General features: G+C 44.9%; 1 protein-coding gene across 1 annotated transcript in view; it reads right to left on the bottom strand.

Moving 5' to 3' along the window:
• Positions 1-2,474: 2,474 nt before the first annotated feature.
• Positions 2,475-10,296, bottom strand: part of DHX16 (DEAH-box helicase 16) — a 48,225-nt gene continuing 40,403 nt past the window's right edge. The window contains exons 19-20 of the mRNA XM_033915383.1: positions 9,702-9,875; positions 2,475-5,948 (exon numbers count right to left, since the gene is read on the bottom strand). Coding sequence (XP_033771274.1) covers positions 5,820-5,948; positions 9,702-9,875 — 303 coding nt within the window. The 3' untranslated portion in view covers positions 2,475-5,819. The remainder of the gene's footprint in view (positions 5,949-9,701; positions 9,876-10,296) is intronic.

Raw genomic sequence — 10,296 nt, 5'->3', positions numbered from 1 at the left:
CTCTTGCATAAAGGAAAATACAATAAATAAAGCCACAATGAATTCAAACTGCAAATGTCTGAAAAAGTGCCCTGCTTGCTCGTGCTGCAGTGTCGATCCGGTGGGAGCCTGTCAATTTGGTTGTTTGAGGGCTAGCTGTAGAGGGGATGCTGCCATAGTGGTGCAGTGTTTGGGGACGGCAGCAGGCAGAATCGCTTGGGAAGGCCCCCATTTTCTGGCACCGCCGCAATCTCTTAGTGGTTTTGGTGGGAACATCTGTCATGTTGGCTGCTGCGTCGGCTTCAGACCAACCACCACATTTTTCCCTGGAGGCCCATGTCGGTGGTTCTGCTGTCAGAGTTCAGTGCCCACAAAGTTCCTTTTGAGAGTTTTTCTCCCCCCCACCCCCAATTTAATTTTGGCGATGTGCTCTGCTTTTTTGTATGTGCAAGCAAGGGAACAATTTTACTTTACTAGTTTGGTTTGGGGTTTTTTTCAGTCCCTTCAGACTGGCACAGGACCTGCCCTAACCTGGTTATTTTGTGCTGCACGGTGTGTGTGTGGGGGGGGGGGGGGAGGGGAGTTGCACGCCACTATGCATTTGTATTTCGGCAAAAGCATTTCAAAGAGTAGAGATTTGCAGCCGATCCTGGGGTCCTCTGCCCTCCAGAGAGCGTAAGAGGTCACAGGACTGAGGCATTCTTGGCCTCTATGGGTTTCTCTGTTATGAAGCAGCAGTGTATGGCAGGGCATATTTCTTCAGCCTGCCTGTTTAGCCCTTTGGGCCTAGACTGGTTTTGGAATGGAAGCATGGCTGGTATTTGTTTAGGGCCACATATGTTAGCAATGGCGGGTGTCATCGAGGCACCCATAGCAATGCCTTTTATTTGTTGGTATATCTTTTCTTGAAATATAAAGTAAGTTTTGGTCAAATCTATCGCTGCAAGAGTAACAATAAGAAGGTTAGGAATCCTGCAGTACAATGTTTTATTTCTAAGAGTATTCTATACTAATCAAGGATTCTAATTGAGGAATGTTTGTGTAAAGGGATTCTTATGTCCAGAGTGACTAAGTGAATGGCGGAGAGGTCACCCTCAAAATCATACAGAAGGTTGATAGTGGGATGGATGTTAAAAAAGTTTACAAGGATAGATAACGGTTCAAGTATTGAGCCATTACTGGAAACAATGGGTCAGCCTGGTGGTTGAAAAATAGATTTATGAGTCTAGATGTAGATAGCGGGAATAACTGGTGTTTTTGTGATAAGAGTCTCTTTCCTTATTTGTAAGATAACCTGCTGAAAAGCAACCTGAACAATTTCTGATATTTCTTCTTTTAGAGTTTCAGTAGGGTCATTTGTTAGAGGAACATAGTATTCCTTATTATTTACTTGTCATTCGATTTCATTCTGTATAACAATTCTACTGCCTTTATCGGCTGGTTTAATTACAATGTTATGGTTGTTTCTCAGAGATCTAATTGCACCACTCTGTTTTTGTTAACTTATAAAATCTGTTTCTTAGTATGTTCCAATTTGGCGCTGTCACGTTCCACGCAGTTTGAGAAACTATATAGTACAGTGGTACCTTGGTTTGCGAGCATAATTCGTTCCAGAAGCATGCTCGTAATCCAAAGTGCTTGTATATCAAAGCAAATAGGCCATAATGGCAACTCAGATGATTTGTTCCACTGACTTAGGTACATCTCTCCGACCCAACAGCCGAGCTGACACCAGACCCATATCCCTTCTTTTGTCTTCTCCCACTACTGTCCTCCACTTTGACACCCCACCCCGGGAATCGGCTTTGCTACTCCCCCGAGGCCACCGGCGCTGCTCCCTCCCTTCGCGACCAAGATCGCCTCCTCCCCCCACTGACCGGCCCTGTCCTTACCTGTGCTGAAAGTGCCGGCCACTGGTTCTCTGCTGGGCTGCTGTGGGGCCCTGAGCATCTGCGCATGCTCAAGGCCTTCTGGCCCTCACCCTCTCCGAGATTATCATGTGTTGGGTTTTCTTTCAACTTGAACATTAATAAACCATGTTATAGCATTCTGTTGGCTTTGGTTAATTGGTGGAAAGCCCATTGTCCAGTCCCACTGTTTTTTCTTTCCTGTTTGGCCTGCGTGGGCTTGTATTCTACTGGACTTTTTTGTGGTTTATGGTTTCTCATTTAACTAAGAACTCAAACTGTCCAAGCAGTCACAGAATGTGTGAGCTATTTCCATTCTGAAGTGGGCTGAGGGGGAAACAGTGCCCTTAGTTGCTGCTGCGTTGTGTATTCTTAGATTCTGTTACATCTGCACAGGAGTCTGTACGTAAGGTGATCAATTCCAGCCGCAAACTGGCTTTGCAGAAGTGTCACTCGCAGCTTTTGGCACCTCCCTCATTCCCAGTGTAGTGTAGTGCCCCCTTCACTTTATCTTTCTGTAAGCGAATTGTGCAGAGTTGTTTCTATTCTGCTCTATTTAGTTTTTATTACTTTTGGCTGTATGTTTCCTTTTTTTTTTTTTGAGGCTTCGGTGCCCTGAGACTCCATATTTGGGGCTTTCTGCCTGGGGAAAAAAAGCAGGTTCCACGGAGCCGGGCTGCAGCTCATAGGGCAAGCCCTCGGTTGGACCTGTAGAGCTAGCCTGCAGTATGCCACTTCAGGGCTTGGGGTCCATTCCCCTGATAGCCAGTTGTTTATTTGTATCCCCCCCCCTTGCGCTCTGAGATTCTGTGGGGGTGGAGGTCTCTTGTTGGGGTCGATCTATCTGGTAGCCCAAAGATTTCCTGGTTTGGAGCCATTTCATTGAAGTTCTGAGGCAGAAAGCCCTTTCCATTCTCTCAGGCTGCAAGGAAAGCTGACAGGCAGGCAACTTTTACTGATCTGTAAGTACAGCCTCCTTATTTCCTAGGGGAAAAGTGTGGGGGGGGGAGGGGAGTAAAAAAAACCTTTTTGAGGGTTTCTGGGGGTCAGGGTTCAGGTCCCCTACCTCCTCCCAACACCCTTATTTCAGTGTTTTTTGTTTTTCTAAAAAGCTGCCATGGGCTATTTTTGGTGTGATTTTTTTGGGTTTTTTTAGCGGCGGCCATCTTGGAGGGCGTTCAAACTCATTATATATCGCTGGGGCAGACCAGTACTAGATTTGATGGCTTCTGTCAAAAACTTAAAAGTGAGGCACTTTTTCAGTCGAAGAGAAGAACCGGCAAGCTTAGGATTTTGATGTGTTAGTTCAGCCCTGGTCTCCTTTATGTCTTCTAGCCTTGGCCCATGGTGGGCTGGGTCATCTGCAAGATTGCGACTCATCCAGGACTCGTGATTCTAGTTGCCCCAGACACCACCGACCATGGTATGTGAACAAAGTACATCTTCAAAAGGTAGGGGCTTCAAGCTCCTGGTTCATTCAGGGCTTCTCAGTCAGGGAACATTTCCCGTGGAGAATCCAGAGCACTCTGGTCTTACAGCATGGCTCTTTAGCTCCCAGCCCTAGTTTACAAGGGATATTTGGAAGCAGCTACAGCTACTCTACTCCGAGCTAAAGCGCCTATGTCAAAGCTTGGAAGGCTTTTCAACATTAGTGTAAAAAGGATTTGGTGGAGCCGCTACAGGCTCCCATTCCGGTTATCCTTGCCTTTCTGCAGGCTAATCTAGAAAAAGGACTTGCAGTGGCATCCTTCAAATTTAAAGCGGCAGGTCTCTCATGCTCCTAGGTGCAAGGAAGTAAAGTTTTGCTGGCAGCTCATCCAGATGTGACCAAATTCCTAAGAGGTGCACTTCATTTGTGGCCTCTGCCAAGTCAACCTTTTCTGTCCTGGAATCTTAACATCATTTTAAAGGATCTCATGGTGAAGATGGTGAAGATGGTGTTCATGTTGGCAATTGTCTCAGCAAGAAAAATATCAAAATTGCAAGCTCTTTGCTGGAGAGAGCCCTTTCTCAGGTTCATGGAGGCTAGATAAGCTCTCTATAGTCTTCCTTCCTTATTTTGGTTGTATCTGATTTCCACATCAAGCAAGAGGTTCGTCTGCCTGCTTTTCAACCCACAGACTTGGGTAAGCAGATTAGGATTTTACAGAAACTGGATGTGCAAAAAGTTTTACTTCATTACCTGGAAAAGACCAATGATTTTTGGTTTTCAGACCATCATCTTTTGTGTTAACCAGTCAGTCCAGACAGGGCAGAACACTGTCCAAGGCTTCTATAGCCAGATGGATTCACATGGCCATTTTGTCAACATAAGTCGCCTGTGGCAAGCAGCTGCCAGTTTCTCTTAAGGCACATTCGACCAGGAATGTCATATCTTCATGGGTGGAGTCTCGGGCAGCTCCTTCTGCAGAGATCTGTAGAGTAGATTCTTGGTCTACTCTTCATTCCTTTACAAGTTTTTACAGAGAAGACATAGTGGCTCGAGAGGATACTGCCTTGGGTCCTCAGGTTTGAGGCAGATTTTTCTGTCCCACCCTAGACGTCAGCCATTGCTTTGGTACCTCACCTAATGTACGGACTCCTTTGTAGATGTAACAGTGAAAAATTAGGTTCTTACCTGGATAATCATCTTTCTGTTAATCTTCACAGGACAGCCTGCCCTCAGTATTCTTGATTCACCTGTTTTCCACCTCGGATATTTCTAAATTCCAGAGTTGGAGTTCCTCTCCTGTCAGTCAGATGGCTAAACATAAAGAAATCCTGTATGAGTACTTTTGAGCTCCTGGCTCCTTTGATGATAGTGCTTGTAGCATATAGCAGGCTGCTTTACTGTTGCTGCTATGTTATAAATGCTTGTTAATAATTGTTCTTTTTATAAGTTGCAGATCAGAACAGATATGTATGACATTTGTAGGGAAGTTTCCTGTACCCCTCTTGCTTTGTGTTCTATTCTAGTGGGGATCGATTGCTTTGGGACAAACTGAAAGGGGTACTCCACTGGGAATGAGGTGCTGAAAGCTTTGAGTGACACACTTCTGCAAAGCCGATTTGTGGCTGGGGATTGATCACCTAACATACATGTGAAGATAAGGTAAGAACCTAATCTTTCATTGGGGAGATGTAACCCTAGCAGCCTGGTGGAATTTAAACGGTCACAAACTTGAGAGATCTTAGGTTTTATTGGGGGAAAATGATCAAGAGAAGCAAGTGCTCTGGCCCACCTTGACACCATATTAAAGGGGTGTGTTCTTCAGAGCAAATGCTAATCCCACTCTGAATTGTAAACTAGGTAACTGTTTGTACTGCCCACTGCTGGTATGGAAGTGGAGTAGTCTTGTCACTTTGTTGTAATATACAAGAGATCACACAGGAGTCCAGGCTGGACCACAGCTCCCTAAGAGTCTGTTCTCATCCTCGCAACACAGAATGGAGAGAGGGACAGCAACATAATTTCAAGCTGCTGTTAATGACAGCATGGTGCTTGATCCCACCACCTTAATCAATAGCCTTTGAATACAGGGGAAGTATACATACTGAACACAGGGCTCTCCCCATGTCTAATCTGTTCCTGTTCTGGGCTTAATTTGTTAATGCAACATTGTAACTTTTTGCACTGTGGAACTGGATGAGAATGCTCAGGCTGTGTTTATTGCCAGTTTGGTATCGTTCCTGGTCAATCTCCTGCTCTGTGCTGCAGGGGCAAAGGTTTTATTCTGCAAACATCACTAAAGCTGGTCTGTTTAGCTTTATTTTATAAATAAGATTTACAAAATTCAGTCTCCTCTTGCTGACTGCGATCACAGTTCTTGAAACTGTCAATTTTTGAGTCTTTTCTTTCAGCTCTCAAAGATCAGCTTGCCCTCCACTGTCCCAGGGCCATTAGCACCTGTAGCTTTGGAGCCTCAGCATTAGCTCATGGTCACACCACCATCGTCAGCCCAGCTCCTCCCGCGTCTTCCCAATTTTCTTGGGCATCTTCTTGCTGGAAGCATCTTCCAGGTCTTTGGATTTATAGTAGTGTGGAGCCACTTCCAGCAGCCAGGTACTGTCAATTTCAATGATCTGTCAAGGTGAAAACCAAAGGTCTTATGTAAATGGCTTGGCAAGGAAGTGAAAAAAGAGAGAGCTCAAACAGAGGACATATTGCCTAAGTGGAGGAAAAGATCTCAGAAATACCACATTGGGAACATATTTCATTATCCCAAGATTTTTCAGTGGTGAGAGGTCTCTTTCATTGATCAAAAAACTTCCACCCTAACCTAGTTGCTATTATGTTTTTTCAATCTTTTTTAACTTTTTGCAATGTTTTTATAGGAAATTTGTCATTAATCTTTGTTTAACTTTATACAGTGGAACCTTGGTTTGTGAGCATAATTTGTTTCAGAAGCATGTTTATAAACCAAAGTGCTCGTATATCAAAGCGAGTTTCCCCATAGAAAGTAAGGGAAACTCATGATTCATTCCACATCCCCAAAAGACCCTCCCTCCCCCCCCAAGAGGCTACTAGCATGCTTCCACCCCTGGGAACCGGCTTCACCCACCCCACCTCCCAAACTGCGATTTGGCACTGGCACCAACCCACAGGACATGCCTGTGCCCATAGAGATTCTAGCTCCTGCTCTCTCCAAGATTATAATGAGATTCTCGGAATCTCATTATAATCTCGGAGAGAGCGGGAGCCAGAAGGCCTTGAGCATGTGCAGATGTTCAAGGTTCAGCGGCAGGCTCTTTGGGCACAGGCATGTCCTGTGGGTTGGAAGCGCGCTAGTGGCCTCAGAGGGGTGGGGGGGGGTCTTATGGGGATGTGGAATGAATCATGAGGGTTTCCCTTACTTTCTATGGGGAAACTCGCTTTGATATAAGAGCACTTTGGTTTACGAACATGCTTCTGAAACGAATTATGCTCGCAAACCAAGGTTCCACTGTATAAAGTTAAACAAAGATTAATGACAAATTTGCTATAAAAACATTGGAAAAAATATAATAGCAAATCGGTTAGGGTGGAGGTTTTTTCATCAATGAAAGAAACCTGTCACCACTGAAAAATCTCAGGATAACGAAATATTTTCCCAATGTTGTGTTTCTGAGATCTTTTCCTCCACTTAGGCAATAATTTAGTGTCAACCTGTTGTAGTACTAGAGTTGGATAAGTTGACATACATCCTTCACTGTTAGTTTTGAGCACAGAGTCATCAGATTTAGTTGGCTTCAGCAGCATAGCAAGAGAAGGTGTCAGGGGTGGTGGCGCCCAGCATCACTATGCTATGTGTCCCCTTGCACTCTTCCCCCCGCTGCCCCTCCCCCACATTCAATCCCTGCTGTGCATCCCCAGCAACATCTCTAACCTGTTGCTTGTGCCTGGTTTACAAGAAAGAAGATTAACAAGGTAAGAACCTAGAAGAGGATTCTCAAAAACCTGCGTTAAAAAGTGATGGCCTGCTAACAGCTGTTTTGATACTGAATCTATAAACACGAGACATTCTTTAAAAAACTGCACATGCAAATGAGGTCGCCGGACCTCAGCAAAGATTCACTAAATTTGCATGTGCCTATCGCTGGTGAAAGTGATAGGCACATGCGTAGAAAAAACGCTGGAACGCCATAACAAAACAAACCCAAAAACAACAACAGCGGGAGATAAGCCCACACTCTCTCCTGCTGCACTAACTAAACTCTTTGTCTCCGCCGCCTCCTACCCCTTACCTCAACAGATGAGCCAGAGGGACTTGGACACCCTCCTCCCAGCTGCTGCTGCTGCTACATTGTCTAAAATGGGAATTCCACTTCCTGGTGCATCTTGGGATTGGCCCAGAGCCTCAGGCCCCTCCCTGGATACATCGGGAAGGGTCCTAAGGCGTCCAATCAGAGCCTTGGGACCCTCCACAGTGCATCCCAAGATGCACCAAGGAGGGGAATTCTCATTTTAGACAACGCAGCAGCAACTGGGAGGAGGGTGTTCATGTTCCTCCAGCTCATCTGTTGGGGGAAGGGGGCATTAGAGACTGAGAGTTTAGTGTAGCAGGAGTGAGTGGTCATAGAAATATAATGACTGATAAAGGCCAAATGGCCCATCCAGTCTGCCCATCCACTATCTCTTCCTCTCTCTTAAGAGATCCCACGTCCCTATCCCAGGTTTCTTGAATTTAGACACAGTGTGTGGTCCAGTCTCCATCACCTCTTCCAGGAGACTTCCACGCATCTACCACTCTTTCTGTAAAAAAGTATTTCCTTAGATTACTCCTGAGCCTATGCCCTCTCATTGCAGAGTTTTCTTTCAAATTAAAGAGACTTGACTCATGCGCATTTACATTACGTAGGTATTTAAACGTCTCCATCATATCTCCCCTCTCCTGCCTTTCCTCCAAAGTATACAAATTGAGATCTTTAAGTCTGTCCCCATATGCCTTATTATGAAGCCCACATATCATTTTAGTAGCCTTCCTCTGGATCGACTCCATCCTTTATATATCTTTTTGAAGGTGTGGCCATCAGAATTGTATACAATATTCTAAATGAGAGTCTTATACAGAAGCATCAATACCTCCCTTTTTCATACTGCCCATACCTCTCTCTATGCAATCTAGTATCCTTCTAGCTTTCGCCGTTACCTTTTCAACCTGTTTGGCCACCTTAAGATCATTGCATACAATCGCACCCAAGTCCCGCTCTTCCGTCTTGCACATAAGTTCTTCACCCCCTAAACTGTACCGTTCCTTTCTTCATGTTATTCACACCATCCAGCGTGTCTAACTCTATTGCAGATTTTGGTATTATCCGCAAAAAGGTAAATCTTATCCGACAACCCTTCAGCAATATCAATTATAAAAAATTTTTAAAACATTTTTATAAATGATATTGCTGAAGGGTTGTCGGGTAAGATTTGCCTCTTTGCGGACGAAACCAAAATCTGCAATAGAGTAGACACGCTGGATGGTGTGAATAACATGAAGAAAGACCTGGCGAAGCTTGAAGAAAGTTCTGAAATTTGGCAGCTAAAATTTAATGCTAAGAAAACCAGATGGAATGGTACAGTTTAGGGGGTGAAAAACTTATGTGCACGATGGAAGAGCGGGATTTGGGTGTGATTGTATGCAATGATCTTAAAGTAGCCAAACAGGTTGAAAAGGTGATGGCGAAAGCTAGAAGGATGCTAAGTTGCATAGGGAGAGGTATGGCCAGTAGGAAAAAGGAGGTATTGATGTCTCTGTATAAGACTCTGGTGAGACCTTATTTAGAATATTGTGTACAATTCTAGAGACCGCACCTTCAAAAAAGATATAAAAAGAGTGGAGTCAGTCCATAGTAAGGCCACTAAAATGGTGTGATGGAGTTGGTCCATAGGAAGGCTACTAATGTGGTATGTGGTCTTTATAAGACGTATGGGGACAGACTTAAAGATCTCAATCTGTATACTTTGGAGGAAAGGCGGGCGAGGGGAGATATGAGAGTCATTTAAATACCTACATAATATAAATGTGTATGAGTTGAGTCTTTTCATTTGAAAGGAAACTCTGCAATGAAAGGGGCTAGGATGAAGCTAAGAGGTGATAGGCTCCAGAGTAATCTGAGGAAATACTTTTTTACAGAAAGGGTGGTAGATGCATGGAACAGTCTCCCGGAAGAGGTGGTGGAAACAGACTATGTCTGAATTCAAGAAAGCCTGTGGCATCTCTTCGAGAGAGGAAGAGATCAGGGTTACTGTGGATGGGCCATTTGGCTTCTATGTTTCTACTGCTGGATGAGAAAATGGCATTTAAGCTAAAACATGCAAGGTTGCAGTAATGGCTGAAAGCAAGGGCACAGGCACTGACTGACCTGTCGCATGAACTCCTTGGTGGTGAATACCAGCTCGTGGTAAATGAGCCAGCGCGGCTGCTCCTCAAACAGGCAGCTGTTGGGATGCACGTAGACAGTCTGCTGGTGTTTCACTGTCTTAAACCCTCCCCGTGTCAGCCGTGCAGTGTGGTAGAAATAGCCTGCTGTAATCGCCTGCGGGGGAGAGAGTGTAATGTTAAATGACGACAAGGGGGAATGAGCCCCAAGCACAGGAATGCGACACAGGTTCTAGGCCACCTGTGATGATCCCGCTTCATATCAGCGGAAAAGTAAGAGAGTCTTGGACTTTGGTGATGCTAACGACATACGTTCTATGGTCTGTACTAGAGCAATATGTAAAGCAGGGGTGTCCAATGTCGGTCCTCGAGGGCCGCAGTCCAGTCGGGTTTTCAGGATTTCCCCAGTGAATATGCATGAGATTTATTAGCATACAATGAAAGCAGTGCATGCAAATAGACCTCATGTATATTCATTGGGGAAATCCTGAAAACCCGACTGGACTGCAGCCCTCGAGGACCAACATTGGACACCCCTGATGTAAAGGAACACTCACTGCTTAAAGCTAGCTACTTAA

Source organism: Geotrypetes seraphini, chromosome 12 (genome assembly GCF_902459505.1).
Source record: "Geotrypetes seraphini chromosome 12, aGeoSer1.1, whole genome shotgun sequence".
In the NCBI taxonomy this organism is placed as follows: Eukaryota; Metazoa; Chordata; class Amphibia; order Gymnophiona; family Dermophiidae; genus Geotrypetes; species Geotrypetes seraphini.
This window is presented reverse-complemented; position numbering and strand designations above follow the sequence as displayed.